Source organism: Phycodurus eques, chromosome 8 (assembly GCF_024500275.1).
Source record: "Phycodurus eques isolate BA_2022a chromosome 8, UOR_Pequ_1.1, whole genome shotgun sequence".
NCBI classification, from domain to species: domain Eukaryota; kingdom Metazoa; phylum Chordata; class Actinopteri; order Syngnathiformes; family Syngnathidae; genus Phycodurus; species Phycodurus eques.
Genome location: NC_084532.1, coordinates 10,578,616 through 10,602,512, shown reverse-complemented (window position 1 = coordinate 10,602,512; position 23,897 = coordinate 10,578,616). Strand labels below are relative to the sequence as shown.

General features: G+C 41.5%; 1 protein-coding gene across 4 annotated transcripts in view; it reads right to left on the bottom strand.

Moving 5' to 3' along the window:
- The window catches only part of pex5la (peroxisomal biogenesis factor 5-like a), a 100,448-nt gene extending 78,445 nt beyond the window's left edge, over nucleotides 1-22,003 (bottom strand). For 2 of the 4 annotated variants that reach the window (XM_061684220.1, XM_061684222.1), the window contains exon 1: nucleotides 21,682-22,002. In XM_061684220.1, coding sequence (XP_061540204.1) covers nucleotides 21,682-21,702 — 21 coding nt within the window. In that variant the 5' untranslated portion in view covers nucleotides 21,703-22,002. Of the gene's footprint in view, nucleotides 1-21,681 lie in introns of all 4 variants that reach the window. The other 2 variants (XM_061684223.1, XM_061684221.1) reach the window with 2 other exon arrangements.
- Between the last annotated feature and the right edge of the window lie 1,894 nt (nucleotides 22,004-23,897).

The following is a 23,897-nucleotide window of genomic DNA, read 5'->3' as shown; positions in this document are numbered from 1 at the left end:
AGCAGCGTGGGTTCAGTTCCCACTCAGTGACGGTGTGAATGTGAGTGCGAATGGTCTTCCGTGTCTATATCTGGCCTGCGACTGACTGGCGACCGGTTCAGGGTATAGTCCGCCTTTCGCCCGAAATCAACTGGGATAGGCTCCACCATCCCGCGACCCTGAACAGGATAAGCGGTGTTGGGAATGGATGGATGGACGGATGGATGATTGAAACTGTACACAGCACTGTTATAATTACAGCAGCATCACTGTCTTTGGCATGGCAACCCAAAATTGCCCACTAATATAATGTTAGTGCATCCGTGTAGACCTCTCACATGCTGATTCGAAATGTTATATAAATGAAATTACACCTCACAACAATAGGAGCACAGCAGAAATGTTTTTCTTACAGTGCCTTTAAATGCTTGAGTAACTTGTCAATTGACATTTCGTTATTAAATATGTTGCACTCACTTGAAACCAAATAATTCACATCCACAAACGTCAAAATTAAAAACACACATTATTTTCACAGTACTTATATTGTAAAATATACAATATATTACGGTGACGCGGTGGACGAATGGTTAACACATCTGCCTCACAATTCTGAGGAGACGAGTTCAAATCTGGCCTCGCCTGTGTTGAGTTTTCATGTTCTCCCCGTGCCTGCGTAGTTTTTCTCCAGGTACTCCGGTTTCCTCCTAGTTTAAATAAAAATGCATTAATTGAAGATTCTAATTTGTAGTTGTCAACGTGACTGCGAATGGCTGTTTGTCTATGTGTGCCCTGTGATTGGCTGGCGACCAGTTCAGGGTGTACCCCACCTCTCTCTCGGATAGCCTCCAGCACACCCTAGTGGGGATAAGCGTTTAAGAGACTGGATGGATGGGTAATATAATACAAATGCCCACACTTTTAACATCAATATTGCAACTTGTAAATACTATTTTGGCACTTCTGCTCACTGAAAACACAAAGCACAGAAGCGACCCCTTACAGAAACATGATTAATTCATATTCAATTCCCACGATCAACATCATTCTTAAGAATCAATTATTGTGTCCATCCCTAAAAACCATGGTGTCTATAACATCCCACTGATCCACTGTTCATCCCACTCTCCTGTGCTGCAGGAGCCAATGCAGGGTATGGCTTTCGTTACCATGACGCCCAGGGGTTGGGCCAGGGCATTACCACTACAATTAGTACGTGGATCGGTACATGTGATGCATGCAGAGGACACATCACCAAACACAAGACCACCTGCGCCCACATGCCAGAAGCCAATGTCGATAAAGGCTGTTAGCTAATGCTAATTTGCGCTAACACTGCAGCTCTGCTTACCTTTTGACTTCAACTTCACAGTCCATCCCTTGATAAAGGCCCAGCCTAGCTGCAAAATGATGGGCTGAAAAACTTAATGTGGGGTGGTATTATTTAAATTATCATCAGTGTTAAGTCACAATTTTCCATTTCCATCATATGTGCCCTATTAACATCTATTACATTTCCTCCATGGAGTATCTTGCATGATCATGAGATGTACTGAGTCATACTTAACATAACGTGACAGGAATGATCTCCTTGTTAATGTCACAATTAACAAACAGACATCACTCACGCACGTCTTTAATGTGCAGCTTTTTGTATTGCACTTTGCTTTGCTTATATTTGTCAACTACGATTAGTTGCAATGAATACTGTTGATTTGCTGTATTGCTAATTCATGCAGACTTGTTTGTTATGGCAGACGCTACACACAACCACCTTCGTGTTTCACCAACAGTACTGTTTAGTCTAAGTGTGTGTGACAGGGAAGCCCTTTGACCCTCTCAAAAGCAAGCTGTTGACCAGCCTCTGTCATATAGGTAAATATGAATCACACATCTGTGTCTTCTTTCCTTAGTTCTACTTGTGTGAGCATGACTGCTTGTGTGCAGACAGATGCACAGAGATTGAGGTGCTGCATTTGGAAAATGCGATCTCAACTGTTGTGACCAGTCCCTATTAACACACACAGACACACACACACACACTCATTGACACACACACACACAAACACACGCACAAGCGCACGCACACACACACACACACACACAAAGTAAACTGTAAGTGGGATCACAGCCTGTGGGACGGCTCCAGGCGAGCGATCGTGTCTTGGTTGAGAAACCTGCCTGCCTTTTTGACCGCTCAGCTGGTGTACCCTTGAACTCAGCATACATACCATCTGCACGCCACGATCCACCCCACAGCCCAGCCCTCAACTTTGCTAGGGAATGCATTAGCCGTATGTTATTTGGATTCGTGAGGCATCCACCCGTCACCTGCAGAGTGATGCACGCGAGCAAACATCATGAAGGGTGCTGACATATACTTTGCATAGAAATACAAGAAAGTTGCAGCATGAATTATACAGTGTTTCCCTGCTATACCACAGTTTATAGTTCGCTCCCCAACTATACCACAGATTTTTAAGCAACCTTTTTTATGTTTTTTTTACAGTACAGAGCATATATGTCAAACTCAGGCCCGGTTTAGGATTAACCCACGATGTGATTATATTTGGCCCGCAAGACCATATTAAATGTGTATTAGAGCTGGCCCGCCAGTATATAGCACATGCGCCACTAATATTACAAATCCCAGAATGCTTTGCTAGTGTGTTGGCCTATCAGTCGTTAGCAACTATGCTACCAGTCTCCTCGAGCAAATTTACGCTTGCCCTCCCCAAAAATGTCCAAACAAAAGATGGAAAACAGTCAACTTCCAAGACAGGTGGGAGGCAGATTACCTGTTCACTAAAGTAAAAGACAGACCAGTTTGTCGTGTGCGGAGCAACATGGCTGTAATAAAGAATATAACATAATTGAATTAATGTTTTTTTAATGCCCTTCATCAACTCCTAGGCAGGGACTGTTAATAGTTTGAGGTTTGGATTTCTATTGAAGGACATTCTTATTTTTTTTGGGTTACATTATTATTATTTTTTTTGGTACATTAAAAAGAAAGGTAGTTGGAGATCGATAAATAGAAGATAGAGAGACAGAAGAATTCATGTTATCTATTTAAATACAAAACAACAAACAAATACCACTGATGTCTTTTATCAAACATTTGATTTCTCCTGTTTATAATATTCATGTTTGTTTATTCCAGATTCAGTGTTGAAGCAAAATTGAAGTTTCTTATCAATGATAAACTTTAACGCTACATTTCTGCAGAAAAGGGAAACATGCACATCGCAGTGCTTTTTCATTAAATATTGAGTTTGGCCTGCGCCGTTGTCCCAATTTTTTATTTTGGCCCACCCTGAATTTGAGTTTGACACCCCTGGTCTAGAGGCAAGTCAGAATTTAGAGTTGCACGCCTTCAGTGTAGTACCACGTTTTTGTCACAACATGCCAGGCCACACAGAGGTCTACTGGAAAAGATGCAGCAGTTAATTAAGAGCAGGATAAAGAAGCAGAGAATGTCCCCGACTAAACTCCAGGAATAGTCTTTGTTCCCACTGAGAAGAAAAAATGTATGGCCGTGAGTATTGTTGTATCCCCTGTTTGTATGTGCTGCAGTTTTTGGAAGGTTTATAATTACCACGGTATCTATCCTAGTTTCAATGGGGCTGTCAATTGAGTTTCACATTATATGTTAGCATAAAGCAAGCAGACTTGCTAGACAAAGTTTGGTAAAACATTTTGGTGTTAAAATAGAAAATGTTTAATTCTTTTTTGTTTTATGTGTCAGCTTTACAGTGAACTTCAGCTGGGAGAGACAAATAAACAGCTTTAAGCAAGCCCGCATTGCTTCTTACTTGGAAAACTGTGCGAGCAGGAGTGAGTGAGAAGAGGTGCAAAGGAATACATTAAAAAGTGTGTTTCAATAAGTTTAAGTGTGTTTTAATTGATATTCACTTGTGAAAAGAAAAACTGCAATGCATTGCTGAATCTATATTTTTACGCACCCCTAAAAAATGCACCTTCGATTTTTCACAAATTTCCACTGTGTACGCGCCTCACCCCCAGTCAGCTGGGATTGGTCCAGCTCATCAAAGAGCCAATTGAGGGCAAGCTAACAAATGGCTGAATGGGTTTATGGATGTCATTGTGTAACATCATCATATAACAGTGAAACTAGACTTAATTTTCAATCAGCAATAAAGGACTAACTTTTCTTTTTGTGGCACTTACTGACAGGAAGAAGAACAAGAAAAGGGAGGACGATGCACAGACGTTGGTGGACTCACTTTGGAAGTAGACGTCCAAGAATTTGCAAGTCTTTCAGAGTTATGCCTGTTGTAGGTGATCGCTGGCAGCCATGTGGATACACATTGGCAGGCTGCTACTTCCTGTTTTTGTTCTATTCCTGTTGGCTAAATAGGACTCTAAAGACATGCCACTATATCAAGCAGCTGATTTGGATCTTCTGTGACTGCATTTGATTCCATTTAGGGATAATTGAGTGGAAGGAGCCCTGAGTGAAGAAGTAGACCCCTATGTTCCACAGCTCGTGGGCAGCCAACCGTCTGACTGCCGTATGCTTATCACTTGTTAGCAAAAGTACAGTATACAGTACGTATATACTGTACTGTATGTGCATTTAATGTTTTACATTGATTTCATTTGAGCAGTTAATGTTAAAGTCGCTCCAAAGTGTAAATTTGACAAACCACTGAGAACAATATTGCCAACAAGCTGGACAAATTTGAATGAATATAAAAATCAAAAAGTATGCAAAATCAGTCATCAAAATGGTCAAGAATTGAGACTTTCTTTCAGCTTCCATACGCTGTGGGCATGTCACTGAATGCTCTGAAAAACCCGCCTCCCCGGAACTTTTTGTCTGTCAATCAAATATGTGTCTTCTCTTATGGCTCCTAAGATGGGGAGGAGAATTCACAGTGACACACTTTGTACATGCTCCCACGGGCTTCAGAGATGCAGCTTCTTGGGTGGGCATCGTTTGAATTTGAGCGATTCCGGTCCCGATTCCGGTTCCTTATTTAGATTCCGGTTCCGAACGAATCTCGATTCCCATACTTTTAGGGGACTGAGTCTAAAACGTTTGCCTGGTTTAAATAAAGGGTGTCCGAATTATGAACATCCATTTACTCAGCAACCCACAACATAAACTAAAATGAACATTAGACTTGAGGTTCTTTATAACCAGTATCAATATCAAACCTATGAACTAAAAGGCAATGTCTGTGGAACTAACCCAATTGACTTAATATTCATTAATTAATGTTTCAGCTAAAAGTTAAATATCGCATTGTGAAAATTGTTATTTGGGACTTGACGTCCTGTTTTAAGCTTGTAGCTTAAGGGAGAGGCAGGGTACACCCTGGACTGGGGACCAGCCAGTCACAGCGCACATACAATACAGTATAGACAAAGCACCATTTAAACTCACATTCACACCTACAGACAATTCAGTGTCTTCAATTTATGGAGTAGAGAGAGAAGAAAACCCCTGCAAGCATGGACATGGCTTGTCCAAACTCTTCACATAAAGGCCCGAGTCGAGATTTGAACCCGAACCTCCGAACTGTAAGGCAGACATGCTAACCACTAAATCACCTTGCCATAAATACTGTATAAAACAAAATGAAACGTACGGCAGTAACCAAGCTTCTTATGGCTCCTGAAGAGATATTCTTACGCAGCTGCACAAAGTAGTTCATTGCTGTCACAGTTTGCCATTTATGTCATGACAGACAGCCAATCTGTCAGACAGTCACGTTCTACTAGCTACAGTGATACACCCCCTTTTTAGGGGTTTCTTGATAATGCAATCAGTGTCAGTGTCCGACAATCATACATGCGAGATGCTACAACACGACCCAGTGAGAGTCTGCCTTATCCCGTTTGCCTGGTTCTGTCCCTGTGGCTGTTGGGGATTCTGCTACAAGGTCAACAAGGTGTGAGTTTCCCTGTTTCTGCTCTCTGTGAATCATGACCTGCTATCTCTGGATTATCGAACATTGCATCACTTTGGCCCAAGACAACTACCCTATCTTCCATGCATGACTCTGAAGTGAACTGCCCTGTATCCTGGCTTTGAATTGACCAATTGATTATTAAAATCATTTTCAAATATTCTGGTGATTCGGTGTGCTGCATCTGGATCCTACATCACACTCGGCATGTGTTACATTGCACCCGGTTTGTAACCTCGAAATGTCTGATGTTGGATCTGTCGTAATCCCAGCGACAGTTTGGACTCAATCCCTGGGAGACACAAGAACATCAAAGATTCTTTCACCAGATTATGTTGCCATCTGTAATTCAAATTCTAGTACAATTTCAAGCTCTGTTTTCTGCTGCCTCACAACATCAATTGTTTACTGTGTTCAAATCAGTTGACCAGACAGCAATCATCCATTGCTCCCTCCTCCCCCCATGCAGTATCGCAGCCTCTCATCTCTGACTCTGCGCTTTCTGTCCAGCTTCCCACACCCCCCTGGGGAGATGTGACTGACAGTTGAACATCCCCTGATTGGAACAACAGCTGCTGTAAATCTGTCGTTGCAAAACATGGTGGATTGGCAGATTGATTTAGCTGAAGTGTTACCCTGCATATGTCCTATATCCTAGTGAGTAGTGAGCAATAATATTTCCACTGCAAGCAACTAAATACAAAATCTTTTATTTTTGTGCCTTTGCTCTATGAAACCTGCCTTTCGTTGCCATTAATTGCAAAGTGGGGCGCAAGTATGGTGAGTGTTGACCTTGTCATTAGCGGTACTCACAAGCAAGATGTAAGTGGGTTAATATGCACAATTTTGTATGATTAATTTTTTTGGTTTTAACGGACTGTCGTGACCCAGTTGCCAAAACCTCCTCCACAACTTGATAAGCTGCATTCTTCCAACCTGCCCTGCTGTGAGACGGCCACTAAGAGGACACCTGGCGCATGTAAAGTAGACCCTAAATTAATTAGCAGGTCCCCTCGAAATCTTCATTTACAGTCATCAAAGAATCCTTTTCTTCGTTTGAACTGACAGCAGTCAAAAGGTTAGGTCTCCGAGAAGTCCAAGCTGGGACAGATCGACAACGGGACGCAAATACAGCAATGAACTATTTGCTTAATATTTAAACATTCAAGCAAGGCACCACCCACTGGCGTTTGAGAGTACTGCAACCCGTGGACTTCCATTCAGGGTTGTTTTCAACTGAAGATAAAATGTCCGTTTTGATATTTCACAAACTCTGCAGAAATATTCCAAATGTATGCCTTGATGTCTGTGTCAGTGTGTCAACTTTATGGGTGGAGTTGCAAGACTTTGAGAACTGTTTGTCTTGATTTGAAGCCCAAACAACATGAAATGCGATTGAAATATAAGCAGTTGATTTGCCAAGACTACAGTTTAAACAATTATTCTATATGCTCAATCTATGAGTAAGAGTACAAAGTTGGGAGTATTTTATATTAAGATATGATTTTTACACGACTTTTATGGCAAATTTGTAGACTATGGTCAAGCTGATGGGTGTGGTCTTCCTCCAGTTTCCTACGTCCTCTTGAACACGCCTCAGAGGTATTTAACCTTTGACTCCCGCCTCTCCCAGGCTCTCTTCGCTCTTGTTTTTCCTCTGGCTTGTTCTGGGTGACCTCGGCACAGCCCGGCCGCCCCTCCCCCCTTCCTCTTCCGTTGTCCTCTGCCGCCTCCGGTGTCACCACCTGCGTGAACACCAACCTCAACTAAGCCGGCGGCACTTTTGATCGACAAAATGCGGCTTCGATCGCTTTCCCTCGCCCCGATCGGTTGGCAGAGCCTCATCAAGCAACTACCAGCATCCCGTACCGGTCACGCACGCAGCTGAGAGCGGGAGCTTGACCCGCCACCAGTTCAATTGGCAGGAAAATTACGGGCGGACCCCGAGGGGACAACAATTTTTCCTCTTCCGTCTCTTTTGTTTTTGTTTTATTTTTTTCCGCATTTTTCTTCAACTAAACCTGCTTCGTTTTCCTCCTGAGATGTCCGGAGAAAAACCATCCCCACCGACCAACTGATCTACGGTCGTGAGCACAGCACAACAAGCGTTGCTAGAACGTACAACAATATTAGTGCCTAATAATTTCAGGGAAATTACTAGCTTCACACAAAATCCCAACTTTGCTCTCTCTCTCTCTCGTTCGCACTGAGCGCATTAAACGCTCAGGTTTTCAACTGTCCAGCAACACACGGTCCAATCTTCCATTCTCGTTACCCTTAGTGTTATTTTCTTCCTGTAGTTAGACACTGTGTGTTTCCCTATAGATCCCTTGTAGATGTCATTAAATATTCTATAAAATTCCACTCCTTGTTGTCTTTTGGGTGTGTTTTGAGTTTAATGAGGGAACCTCTGTCATCTATAGGGTTGGTCATCGAGAATCGAGAACCGATTGGAACCGGGACTAACGTTCCGTTTCTCCCGGAACCGTTCAAATAAAAACATTTCGGTTCCCAGTTTCAAGGCCCTGTCCTCCAGCCGCAAAGAAGTAGTGGCGAAAAGCAATTCAGAAGCGGCGTAAACCAATGAAGAAGAATGGCCACAATGACGTGCTTGTGCCCAACGGCAGCGGCGGCGAACAAAAGTGTTTTCTTTGTTAAAATTAATGCCCAGTCGCCTCAATGCAACACTTGGAATAAGATTTTATTGTGCAAAGGAGTTTTTCCTGATGCGTAGTGTCTGACGCACTCCGAGCTTCAGCCTACACCGCGCGGAGCTTCAGTGAAGTCAACTCTCAGTCAATTGGGTGAGTGAAACAATAAAATAGATCTATCCCAACATTCGGACAGCTAACAAGGTTAACGGTTGGTTGCACTTTTGCACTGATGGTTTTTAGCGTTTATTTTAGTCTTCAAACCAACATAGAGAAAAAAAAGCTTAACATTGAGTAAAACTTCACCGTAGCAACTTTACATCACAATGAATTGGGGCAGAATTCATATAAACGTTGTCTCACAGTATAACAAACACTAACCTTGTGCCTCATCGGTGGGTAGGGAAAGGAATCAGCGTTTTACAGCATTTGGTTGCATCCATTAAAAAAAATAAAATAAAATCACCGGTGCCGTGTGAAGTTACTTTTCGTGGCAAAATGCTTAAATCCAGTGCGTACCCTTTAAAATAAAAGGCTACAAGCTTAAAAAAAGAACTCAAGTTAAAAAACTTGGACATATAAATCATTGGACGTGATGAAACAGAATACAGGGGCAGCTAAATAGCATTGTTAAAATAGTTATTTTCTATAGGGTTGGTCATCGAGAATCGAGAACCGATTCGGTTGGCTCTGATAGTTATTTTAACAATGCTATTTAGCTGTCAGTGAAGTCAACTCTCAGTCAACTGGGTGAGTGAAACAATAAAGTAAAATAGTTAAAAAAGGTTAAAATAACTATTTTAACAATGCTATATTTAAATTTTAATTGAAACATTAATTAATGAATATAAAGTCAATTGGGTTAGTTCCACACACACATTGCCTTTTAGTTCATAGGTTTGATATTTATACTGGTTATAAAGAACCTCGAGTCAAATGTTCATTTTAGTCTATGCACAGGCTGCTAAGAAAATGGATGTTCATAATTTGGACGCAAACTTTTTTTGACCCAGCCCCCTAAAAGAGTCAGAATCGAGAATCATTTGGAACCGGAATCGAACTAAGGAACCGGAATCGGAACCGGAATCGCTCAAATTCAAACGATGCCCAACACTAGTCATCTTGGACTCGTATTTCATAAAATGTAGCAACTTTTACATTATGAGACTGATAAAAGGTTTGTAGTTGCTTTTTCCTAAATTTTATACGTATAAAAAGTGACGTGGTGCCCCCTACGAGACAAAATAGTTTGATTTATAACATTACGAGTCAAATCACGGTAAACCAGGAGCAACGCAGGCGTCGCTGCTTCGACAAATTTATTGCTCAAATAAATTATGTTTTATCCACATGCCAATATACGCTACAGGAGCATTAGTATGACAAGCATATACTGTATGTAAGCATGACAAGCATATACTGTATGTAAGCATATATATTCCATTTGTATGACAAGCATATAAGCATGACAAGCATATACTGTATGCTTGCAATGACCTATTGTGTCGGACCGAGGAAGAAGACTGAGCCCGTGGGCTCGGATATGGAGGTACAATGTTAGGAGTTGACATATATATATAAAAATGAGCATCCCTTGCTCAAGGCGCATAAAGCAGCACTAAAACAGCTGAGCCGAGCCGACCTGAGCTGGGATGAAGACGAAGGTGGTGTTTTCAAACCAGATTTTTGAAAGCATGAATCTGCTACAATTTTTCTTCTGCCCCTACCAGGGGACACATCAAATGTGCACTGGTTAGTCATGTCTAATGCATGCGCTTTAACAAATGAACTACTCTTGACTCACAGTTTAGTTTAGCAAGCAGAAAATGAATTCAGTATGTGCTTAGTTAATCCTTGGTTTGTAGCCCAAAAGGAAGTGAAGGAAGGAAGGAAGGAAAACTAAGCCAGTCCCTTTTAGCAGGGTCATAGCCAGGGCAAAATTGTAACTAGGCTCAGCGGTCTGAAGAGAAAGGTTTTGTGTTGGATTGAGCCAAACAGTTTTTCATCAACTCTGCAGTCAGTCCTTCCTGTGTTACAAAGCTGACACATCTTTTTACCAAGAATTGACCACATCTTTTTGACCCTTTACGCCAAAGTGTACTGGGGAGTTGAACAGTTTAAAAATAGCTTTCTGTAGACTGGTACAACCACATTTTGATGGTTTGTCACATCACATATCTGTCTGACCATTCACATAAACACGATGTAAATATCTGTCTGTCCATTCATGTACACACAATATACTGTAAATTCCTGTCTGTCTGTCCACTCACATTCCCATTCACATTGATGATCTCTTTTTCTCTCCTTACATGCACAGACAATGTGAACATTTATCTACAACAGCCATGCAAAACAAACTGATCTCGGTCCATTCCCACCATTAACACCCATAATGCAAAAATATGGCTGTCCATTCACATACACACAAATTGCAAACATTTGGCTGTCTCTCCAATCACATACATACTGAAAACATGTTTTTTTTCATTCACATACAGACAAACGGGTAGAAATATAAGGATAATGACCACATGGATCTCTTAGCTGCTAATATGATACAAGCTTTAGTAAAGATCAAAAGTTTAGAGAATATAGTGCAGATCAGATAGCACAGCCATTTGCTTTTTTATGCTTTGTGTGGTGGCTAACAAAATACAGCACCATTTTTTTTTTTTTTTTTTGCAGTGCTATTGTTAATCCCTCCCTCTTAGTAATGAAACGCTCGATGTTGAGAGGATTCATCCACTAGCCATAAACCTCAGCACCAAATCTCACCCTTGAACTTCCATCTCTGTGGGCCAAAGTGAAGGACTTCCTGTTATCTTGAGAAAATTATTATATCTTTGAAACCACCAATGTGTAATAGGAAGTCTGTGTAGCTGTGAAAGGCAGTTCAAGAAAAAAGGTTGTTTCATAACAAGGTGCGACATGTTTTTTTTTTATGGCATATTAGACACAAACAGACGCATTTCCATGAGAGGTTTCGGACAGTATGAAGATCCTGTGCACATCTGCCACACTGAAGCACATATTTGCTTATCAAGTGCTCTCGTCAGCAATATAGCTCATATTTCCCTGGAGGACCAAATACAGTACATGCTGCCTCGACTCAAGCACCGAGACTCCTGGTTTCTGGAGCAAATTAATTCCCTGCTGGAGAATGACTGTTATGAATGGCTTGGGTGAGAGAGAGGGATGGATGGGCCACTTATTCTTTTGCACGGCCCTCTGCGCTGAGTTAGAAAGATGCTGAGGCGTGTCCTACTTTTGTGACGGGGAAAAAATGTGGCTTTGTACAGTAGCTCAGGGGACTTTCCATGTGGGGCTCGCGGGGCTACTGTGATAACACGCTTGGAAGCAAGACAGAGGGAATCTATTGAGGGTCAAACTGATGTACAGTTTGACCATGAAGCATGTGCATTCAGGTTGTTCAAATTCATTATATGGCGTTTCAGATGCAGGCCGAAGGAGGGAGATGCGGTGTTGACTTGTTGGGGTGTGTATTACGGCCATGCGAGCCTTGCAATACCAAACAGTTCAAGACTTCTAGTCAAAAAGCCAGCAAACTATCTATCCACCCATTTTCTATTGCGGGTGTACTCATTAGGGTTGTGCTTGAGCTGGAGCTTATCCTATCTTACTTTGGGCAAGAGGCAGGGTACATACACTCTGGAGCGCTCGCCAGTCAATCGGAGGGCACATAAAGACAAACGGATTTTCACAACAACACTTATAGACAATTTAAAGTCTTCAATCAACCTAACATGAATGTTTGTTTGTTTTTATGTGGGAGGAGAAAATGCAAACTCTTCATATGAGGAAGGAAGGCCAGAGCTGAGACTTAAGCCAGCAAACAATTCACACAGATGTCTCACCTTTTCAACCTTCCTACTTACTGGTCAAGCTATTTTTTATGCCATAACAACAGCGATTCAGACATGTTTTGTTTCTCTTTTGAGCATCAAATTGACGAATGACAGCAAAATTATAAACTGACCTTATTAGTCAACAATTACACCGAGCTGTTCTCGTATTGTCAAGGTGTAATGTTTTGTTAGCCTATAGTTAAAGTGAGCGGTGAACAACGGTACAGCCATCAAACTTTAAAAAAAAAATGGTTTCTAAAGCAACATTGATTTCCATTCATGAGGGGAAAAATAATGGATTTTACCATAATTTAGATCTTGAAATCAATATTTTTATTTGTTTTAGTTAAACTGAAGACAATTCAGATACTTCTGTACATTTGGTAAAGTATAATCTTCTGAATCCCGGTGCGAACCAAACTAGCGCAATGAGACCACCTGAAAAGGTGTTGTCGTTCCGCTTGCAAGTGAACTGCGGCGCGGTTCAATTCAGCTCAAGTGTGAATACTTTAAAACCAGCATTGACAGCAAGAAAAAGAAAAACAGCAAATACTTAAGAGCAAAGATTGTCGCAACCTCCATTTTCCTGCCGGGGCGCATTCATCAACGTTTTCTAAAAACATAATCTTGAAGCTATTTGTGACATCGCTGCCGGTAAAAATAGTTCAATGTACACGAAAATAAGCAATGTTGGAAAATTTGCGTTTCGGTTGTGGCTTTATGCATAGATTTTTTTTACTGTACTGATGACAAAAATTCCACAACACATACAAAACGTGCGTGCAGTGTATGTTTTTCGTGTGCAAACACAGCTTATAGTAGACATCTTACATCCTGAATAACAAAGCAAAATCCTCCCGGTTGGTTATCTGGAAAGTGTGACAACTTCAAGGAATGCTTTTTCAATAACAACGTGGAAAGCTATGCTTAGTGTTCATATGCACAGTAAATTGATTTGTTCATTCATTTTCGTGTCAGGCTTGTCATGGCTTCCAATACAAAAATAACTGAGTCAGAGGATAACTGTCCCTACAAACAGCGCCTGCTACATTACTCATCGTCATTTCATGTATTGCTAAAGTAAAAATGTCAATTCTTTCTTTCCAAAACTTCACAGACTAACCTGCTCTAACTTGACATATTTGTCATGTTGTGGCCTGCTCCACTTTAGTTATCTAGTGTAAAGTAATGTACACTATAAGGACAAAAGTATAGGGACACCTGAACATGCCATCAACAGGAAGTGAAAATGGAATAAAATAAGGACTTATAAAAGCTTCCACATTTCCAGGAAGACCTTCATTCATTCATTTTCCATTCTGCTTATGCTCACTAGAGTCGCGGGAATGCTGGAGCCTATCCCAGCTATTTTCGGGCGAGAGGCGGGGTACACCCTGAACTGGTCGCCACACAATCACAGGGTACTTATAAACAAACAACCATTCACACTCACATTCACACCTGCGTGCAATTTAGAGTCTTCAATTAAGCTACCACACATGTTTTTGGGATGTGGGAGGAAACCGGAGTACCCGGAGAAAACCCACGCAGGCACGGGGACAACATGCAAACTCCACACAGGCGAGGCCGGATTTGAACCCGAGTCCTCAGAACTGTGAGGCAGATGTGCTAACCAGTCGTCCACCGTGCCGCCTCCAGGAAGACTTTCTACATATTTGACATTTTTTCACATTGGACATTTTGTCCAATCATCCAGATAAAAGTTTGTCTGAAGCATAGAATTTTCTTTTCTAGTGCAGTTGTTTTTTAATCGATTAAGAGGTGTGGAATGATGTCTATCTATTTTGTGTTTACTTTGCGCAGCACAGATATTGCACAACCTTCTCCAGAGGCCCTAAAACTATGTTTTTTTTAGATTTATTATCACCCACAGATGAAGACATTTCACTTCCTGCCCTGTTGCCATCTCTGAGAGGAGCGCTGTCTGGGAAGCTTTCAATCCAGTCAGGGAGCAACTGATTTCTTTCATTATTCTGGGTCCTGAACTAGGCAGGCCTATTAAATACCTTTTAATCAAGACCATGGTTCATTACATTGAGGAGACTTTAAGCTGTCTCGGTAAAAAATAGCATGCAGGACCTCAGTCCACGCTCCTGTGGTTGACGAGCTCGGCCGTGGCAGAATTCTTGATGGAAGTGCCTGCATATGACAGTCGGTGACGGGGTATCAGTAAAGAATGGAAGCTTAGTGGACTATGCAAATTAATCCTTTTTAATACTGAAAGGCGGATGCTTGCTAAATCCCCCGCTGGAGAGGAAACACTTTATCACCATTTGCATCAAGCATTAGGTTACTGACTATTATTTTCGCTACAATAATGTGCAAACATATTATGCCACCACTGGCTGTGTTATTTTACTACAATAATTTTTATGTAGATAAACAGTCAAGAGTAGCACAGATACAGTGAGCAGGATTGCCCGAGCAATACATAACCATTCATTCATTCATTCATTTTCAAATATCCACAAAACTTTGTAGAGGCTTGGTGTGTGGGCCAAGGAAGATCCAACTACATTTTGATGAGGATCTGGACATAAGTCCAGAATGTATTTTTAGCATTTGAGTTTTTTTTTTGATTGCCACTTCATGGTACGACATTTGTCGTGTCTCAGAGCTCAGGACACTGTGACACCACATTAATATTTTTTTCCTCCATTTTCTTCATTAAATTTTCACTGTAAATGTTATGTATCTTGTAAAATGTAAAAAAACATCTGAGGAGGTTTGCGACTCACTGAATAATATACACTCACAGAGATCTTTTCAGTTCAACTAAGGGTTTTGATTCTATTTACATAAAGCAGCACATACACAATAAATGGGTTGGTCGAGTGCAGCGTGAAAAGGCCCTAAGCCAGGGGGTGAGTGATAGCATTTCAGGGGGTACGAGAACATAGGTTTGGACTAGTGTTGTTTTTTGTAAATTGGGAATCACACGTTTTTATCGTGTTTATTGAACATGTACAGAAAACAAAACAATCAACACAAGATAAACTAGACAAGATAAAATAAGGCCCGTGGGACATATTCAGCCTGCGAGACCATTTGATCAGTGTGCAATTCTCAAAAGAAATAATTCCTCAGATCATGTGTTATAAAAATCAGAAAAAAATGTAACCCACAAATGCTGATAATACATAATAAATAGCCATGTGTTGTCTTATTGTGCCATTATTTTTCATAAAGTTAGTATGGTTCTCAGAAGATTTTATAAAAACCGAAATGGCCACTGCGAGAAAAAAGATTGCCCACCGCTGCTCTCAGGCTTCAATGGAACCATCCGCTATCCAGGAAAAAAATGAAGTTACCAATTGCTTGTTCGTCATCTTCCATGACCCTGGAGGTAGCCTGCTAACTAACAAATAAACACAAATATGGCAATGAGAGAAGCCAAACAGTGCTGTATGGTCACTTTTCCCAGATGCAAATCTTTTACTCTGCCAGCCTCAAGCATCACCATGACCGTTAGGGTAACTTAGTAAGTTATTTTTTACTCATATACTGTACCTGGAACACTTTTTTTTAATACACAGGACTCACATTTTACAGATAATACAAGAATAGACACAGATAAATCAAAACAAAATATATAAATTTCTAAGCAAATCAAAAACAATCACGTTTTTGCTGGAATACCTACCTAACAGCTTTTAAAAAAATGTCCACTGAAGAGGCAACTTTTATCTAAAATGGAAGTGCATTTCACAATTTGGGAGCGATAGACAACAAGGCTCGATCACCTTTAGTTTTTAATCTCGTGTGAGGGATAGTTAGTAAAAGGCAGCAGACTGCCGTCACCTAAAACGACAATAAAATGACACCAAATGTATCAAGTGTGGTGGAGGAGCATGACCATTAAGGGCTATGTAAGTCGAAAAAATCTCGTCCTAGTTAACATTCAGTTTTAACTACCGAAGACTATCTACTTGTATGTCTTTTTGACATTTTCAAAACCAGTAAGTGCCCATTTCTTCTCTGATGGATGAATCTTTGTGTCATGTACATTTCCCCATTTACAATCCAAATAGACTTTTTTTTTTAAACAACACACATTGCCTACAGTCTTCTGATCAGCAATGAACTCCGCACAGAGCTTCTCTGAGGGGATTTCCTATACATTATGATAATCAAATTATGTAATCACGTTGTGCTTAACAGAGCAAACAACCAAAGGCCTTGTCGTATCTCTTCCATTAATCCAAGATCTAGTTTGTGCCCATAATAGAACCACTCCCGTAATTACATTTAGTATAAATATAAAGAGTGGAGGAGGAAAACCATAACAAAAATTAGACCGCAATCAGTAATGTCAGGATTTTGGGAATGTGAGATGTGGAAAGACAATGCGGTCGAGTATTTCCTAAACAACAAAAATACTACAGATTAAGCAAGGGCCAGTTTCATATTCTGACGGTATGATAACGTGAGCAAAAATATTTTACATAAATATATACAAAATATTGTTATATTATTATATTGTTATATTATACATTAAAATATATTTTACAGTATCACCGTATTGTAACTGCAGCTATAAAATATATTTTTTTTTATTTTTTGTGTAAATAAAAACCTTCTTCCATTAACACGCTCTGTATGTACATTAAGTGTAAAGAAGAAAAAATATATATATATATTTTTTTCTAAATAAAATCTCAATGTAGTACAACAGTAGGCTTTACACGATCAGAATTTTTGGGGCAGATCACAAATCATCGATCAGTGAGTTTAAAAAAACTATAACCGATCAACGATCTGATCACAAGACGGAGCAATGTGTCTATTGAACTGACTTGTTCATTTACTGGATATACTTGTGTACGGTATACTGAGTATCTTCAAAAGTATTCTCTTGTCAGGTCATGTATTCTAATCAGTTAGGTCAAACCAACGTTAAAACATGACAGAAATAGTGGGTTCTAACTTACTGTAATTAAATTACTTTATTGTAATTAAATTACTTCACACACACCGAAACTTTAGAGCCTGAGTCGACAGAACGCCGGCATGTTTACGTACAACCGTTAGTGCTAGCACTAGCTTGCTAAGTTACACATTTTGTTGCCTGCTTGCGAGCCGTATCATGTTAAAAGTACCTCAAGCAATCCTTGAATGAAAGTCCTCTCCCGAGCACCGGTGTCCACCACCACGTTTTTCCCCATTTTGTTCTTCACTCTGCGCGATCCATTGTTGTTGTCGTCGCCATGGTAACAAGTCTATCTGGTCGAGTTTGAGTTGACAAAAGAAAGCCCAGCGATCGTAAAAAACGGGACGCGGTGGTATCGGGATACAATATTTTATTTCAGTAGTCTGACATCGTGCAAGACCAAATTTGTCTTGTAGTCTGATCCGCACATTACATGTTGTCTGTCTTTATTGGCGGTCAGATATTTACAATACTACGTCAAAAGGCATGCGACAAGGCTAAAAATAAACTCGCGTTTGGATTCAAATATTCTGTACATGATGGCAACATAGTATTGCATCTCCGCTTTTTGTGGTAGTTCTTTTGGCTTCATCAAGCCATGATCTCCAACACTCACTAAAGTGGTGAAAATCAGCACCTCCAAATCTGAGACCATGGTCCTCAGTCGGAAAAGGGTGGAGTGCCCTCTCCAGGTCGGGGATGAGATCCTGCCCCAAGTGGAGGAGTTCAAGTATCTTGGGGTCTTGTTCACGAGCGATGGAAGAATGGAACGGGAGATCGACAGGCGGATCGGTGCAGTGTCTGCTGTGATGCAGACTTTGTTTCGGTCCGTTGTGCTGAAGATGGAGCTAAGCCGAAAGGCAAAGCTCTCAATTTACCGGTCGATCTACGTTCCTACCCTCACCTATGGTCACGAGCTGTGGGTCGTGACCGAAAGAACAAGATCCCGGTTACAAGCGGATGAAATGAGTTTCCTCCGCAGGGTGTCCGGGCTCTCCCTTAGAGAGAGGATGAGAAGCTCGGTCATCCGGGAGGTGCTCAGAGTAGAGCCACTCCTCCTCCACATTGAGAGGAGCCAGATGAGGTGTCTTGGGCATCTGATTAGGATGCCTCCTGGACGCCTCCCCGGTGAGGTTTTCCGGGCACGTCCCACTGGGAGGAGACCCCGGGGCCGACCCAGGACACACTAGAGAGACTACGTCGCTCGGCTGGCCAGGTAACACCTCGAGATCCCCTCGGAAAAGCTGGATGAAGTGGCTGGGGAAAGGGAACTCTGGGCCTCCCTGCTAAAGCTACTGCCCCCGCGACCCGACCTCAGATAAGCGGAAGAGAATGGATTGATGGACAATGGCAACGCGGAGTAATGTCTTTTACGGAGCTGATCAATGACGTCATTGATCGGATTGGCGAATTATGACATTAAAGCCAATCAGCCAATCAGCATAAAATGCTAATTATCGGCCGTTACCGATCAAGCCGATCAGATCGTTATAAAGTCTATACAACAGTAACAGTATCGGTACTAATTTCTTCCTAAATTAGTACTTCTGTCTCTTCTCTTCTCTGCTTTGTGAAGTAACATCAGAGCAGAAACAAACGGATGTTAGCCATGCTAGTTGGCTAGTTACCTGCGAGTTTATGGTATTTATTTCATCAGTTGTAGACACGCTAACTGTCATAGCTGGTTACAAACGTTCATTTCAAGACAGCATTAGCTGCAGCCTAGTATAGTATATTAAAGTTATCCTGAATTTGTCAAAGAGTGATGGATGGCACACTCTTAAATGTGATATCCTTCCTCTACCAAGACGCGGTACCCTCACTGACTGCTTGCACCAACAACGGGACGGGGAGGGGTCATGTCAATTTGTCTGCACTGATGGGTCAAAAAATAAATGAGAGAAATAGAAGACTGCAGTATAGAATTGTTTTCCGAGCAAGCGCTGCTCAGAGTTCTATTGTTTAGCTGCCAAGTCGTCACGAGTCAAACAAGAATTTTGCATCGTTCATGAAACCCGACTCACGCCAAGACATTCGATCCGCTTGGTATTGTATGTGCGGAGTCACAGGGACACTGCAACCATAATTGTGTACAGTTTACGGAACCATCCTCCATCATTGAGCAGAGATTCAGAATTACAGCCCCAATTGCAATAAAGTTGGGATGTTGTGTTAAACATAAAGAAAAACAGAATATAATGATTTGCAAATCATGTTCGACCTATATTTAATTGAATATATTAGTAAGTATTTAATGTATTTAATGTTCAAACTGATCAACTTTATTGTTTTTAGCAAATAATAATTAACTTAGAATTGTATGGCTTTTTTTACGCAACCACATCATTCTTTTTTGTTACTGTTATTCCATTATTTGCTTAATCAGTTATTCATTCATTTAACCCTAAGGGCACATATAGAGACACACAATCTTTCACACTCACATTCACACTGCGACTGAGTGCAAATTAAACCCCAAGGCCTGCACCGAAGTCAGACCTATTTATTTATGTCGTAGAAGTGTTTTTTTTAAAAAATATTTACTGTTATTATGACTAATGTGTTAGCATAGTTTAGTGATGAAGACTGCAATTGGCTGGCGACCAGTTCAGGGCGTACCCCGCCTCTTGCCCGAAGATAGCTGGGATAGGCTCCAGCATCCCCGTGACCCTTGTGAGGATAAGCGGTACAGAAATTGGATGGATGGGTGGATGGATGGATGGATGGAGACTATGTGGAGGTTATGTCGCTGTTGTTGGAACGGAACTAAACCGTCTGTAAAATGTTATCTAAGTGATAGTACAATCGTTTTGTGATTGTTTACAGCTTTTGTTTTCATGCCAGTGTCTTCTTGAGCTCAATAATGGTGCCCAGAGTGTAGCTCCACTTCCCATAGCCAATGTCACATCCTAAGACAGCAAACTAGTTGAGACTAAATCAACAGCGGTGCACACTCCCTTTTACCCCATTTGCTTAAAAATGGGATTACTCAACAATCAATTCCACAGAATTGACTTTGTTTTATTATGATTATTATAATGCCCATCCCTCATATTTATACACAGGTTAGTCGTCCGAGGGAACAGTGATGATGGCATCAAATTGAAAGCCAACTGTGGCTTTCAACTGTGCTTTCAAGCATTATGAAAAAAGATCTATCCCATCAAATGTAGCTGCTGCTTTGCATTTGAAGAATTTGCAAGTTGCACCTTATCTTAATGGCAGAAAATATCAGAGCACTGGCATGAAAAGATCAAGACAAAATCAAAACATCATATGGATATGCGCAACATTTGATTACTTCCCATCACAAAACAGGCTTTTCAGTGTGCCGTAACATATAACACTGCAAAGTCAGACAAGAGTTGTCGACCGCCTTTTCATGCATTTTCAATGAATACCGCATGCTTGAGTAATACATCATGAAAAATTTAAGTTTGGTCTTTAATGCTCTTGACTACTGACTCTGGAGTGTTTTATTATGCAATGAGAGTGCAAAGTATGTATCTCTTTCAGTTTGCAAACTTGCATCGAAAATGGAGAACATACCACCAGAAGCTGGATTTTAAGAAAACTATATATATATATATATATATATATATATATATATATATATATATATATATATATATGTGTGTGTGTGACATGAAAATAGGTTAAAATACTGCATTTTTCCCCCTGAGAGTGTGACCTACAGTAAGTTCACATATTCAGTCTGCACTGCTGATGTAACACAAATTATTCTGTTTTCTGCAGATTGATGTCCGATTGGGTGACGTCACAAGAGGAGCGCGCATGTTGGGAAAAATCATGAAGTGTAATTCCCCCTTGGCAGAGCTGTTTACATGTGAGATGCACCTGCATGCTCCGCGTGTGCGTGCGTGTGTGCGCGCGCGCGCGCGCGTGTGCGCGTGTGTCTTTCAGTTTCCTCCATCCACAATAAATTTGGCTCCAGTGACGGATTAAAAGCATAAACATGTACAGGGCTCCTCAATTTACGACAGTAACAACATGGGCGGTTTCGGGTTTACGAACGGGTCGGTTTTATGTTGGTGACCTAGAAGTGTTTGTTACAGAAATTATCAACTGTGATTATGACGTTAGTGATAGACTACACCGCATTCCATGTTCGGAACTTCCTCGTAAACCGAGGACCCCCTCTATACATGACTACAGAAGATGACTTATGTGCTCTCGGCAGAACATTTTACACCGCGCACATCAGATTTCAAAATGAATATGAACCAGACCATGATAGCAATAACAATAGTAGTGATAAAAGCGGCTCTTACCTGTAAATGCCCCTGGTACATATTGAGGCGTCGCAGATGTCTCCGTCAGTGGCTGCCGGGACTTGTTCCAGACTTGGCGAGGCTCAAAGTCAAAGTAGAAGTGGTGACATTGAACGGCTGTGGTCAAGTGAGAGGATGAGGCGGGTGCAGAGGCAGCAAACAGAGCGCTCAGGTGCTCACTGTTGTGCACAGCAGCTCCGCCCGGCCACTTGAAACTCGCCGGCCGGCCGGGTCGTCCCTCACTCCGCAGCCTCAACGGGACTAAAACAAGTCTCGTTCATCCCGCTTGCTCCCTCCCTCACTCCCTCCCTCCCCTCCTCTTCGTCATCATCGCGTCTGGGGTCTCCCGGGGGCGCCTCTCTCCTTATAGCGCGCTCGTCTTCCTCGTTCGGCCCGGTGGCCGGTGGGTGGGCGGACGCGGACGCGGACGCGGGCGCCTCCCTCCGTGCTGACGTAGCTCGCAGCGGGCGCCTCGAGCCCTGCTTTGACTTACGAGTTTAATTCGCTCAGCGACCGAGCTGGGTTCACTTGTATATCAAATCAGTTTTCCCCACTGAATTGAAATGAAACTAATCCGTTCCAGCCTCCACAAAAAAAATAAAAAAAATTAAAAAAGCGCTCTTAATAGTGCTCCATTTTGTCAAGTTATCCCAAAACTTTGTAAAGAAATATACTGGTTTTCTTTTCAATCTGATTGGACAAAATAAATCTAACATCCCCATACACGTACTTATGAAGCAGTGCAGCCAAGAGAGACGCGTGAAATTAATAGACTCTTGGGAATGAATTAATACCATTTTTCTGTGGAGCAAATTAGTCCTGTGGAACCGTGGATGAGTCGACAGCACATCAGCCTCCCACTTCGGAGGTTGTGTGGTTCAATTGGGCTCTGGCCTTCCTGTGTGGAGTTTGCACGTTCTCCCCTTGCTGGCGTGGCTTTTCTTCAGGTACTCTGGCTTCGTCCCACATTCAGAAAACACGTTTCTCAGGTTAATTGAAGACCTTACATTTTCTGAGGCCTCTTCAGACCCTAAGCGGACTGAAAGGAAATCTCTTTCAAATACATTTGCCGTAAAAGCAGCGAGAACAACTTGAGCACTGTACTCAGGGGGCACTTCCAACAAAGAGGGAAACCATGATCAAATTCAAAATACACATAACCTTGATGAGATAGCTGTTTCTAGCCTATTTTGGGGGTGCTGAAGCACCCCTAAAAGGATTCCCAGCATCCCTAAAATTTGAAAGACAAAATGTTTCAAATCCTTGGTTGAAACACAATATTTTGACGACAAAAATATAGCATCCCCCTATTGCCTCAAAAATGGTTTGCTCCACCCGAAACCCTCCCACCTCTCCCCGACTGAGCTTTGAGTGCTTTACCTGCACAGAGCAATACAATACTGCATATTTCTTAACTTCACTCAATAAAAACACACTATAATCATTACCAGTCCTCATTTTTTGTTGCATTTCAGCATAGGTCACTGTTCATGTAATTAGGTAAGCAGCTCGCTGATGTTTTTTCTAGGTAGAAAATGTTTCAGGTGTTCAGAGACAGTACCATTTTCCTCTGTTCGAAATGGAGTGAGAGAAATGAGAGAAATTGTTGTGTCATGTGCAAGTGATGATATTAAAGCCAAGGTGCTACTGAATAGCTTACTAACTAGAAGCCGATTGATAGTTTTACTCCTTTGTAGGACACAGAGAGAGGAGCAAAAAGAGGAATTCACATATTAGTATTCAAAGTATTTACAAAACTCATTTTCTATTCATGTGTTTCACAATTAGTACCTTCCATTTCAAACAAAAGTCCAAGCTCTATTCTTTGTACTCACTATCAGGGGGCTGGTTTGCGCCAGAGAAAAATGCATACCGTTAATGTACACGTGGAGGTGCTGCTGTATCAAATAGAGTCATATTGCCCTAGAAACAGCTGGTGGCGCAGCTGGTTCCGCCGCCTCTTAATAAAAGACTCCCTGTGTTGCATCACTTTGAGAACACTTTTGATATAGTTTAAAAATTGCTATTTGAGGGAAAGAGTCATGGGAAACAATAAAGAGAGCAGCCTCAAAGAACATGACAGGAAGGTGTTAAAGATCTGAAAACCAATGGGAAATCAGTCACCAAGAACACACTGGTACCACACTTCCGTGTAACTGACTGAAATGTTGCCGCCCGCCTGCTCAAAAAGGCACTTTTACAGGCCCACCTTAAGT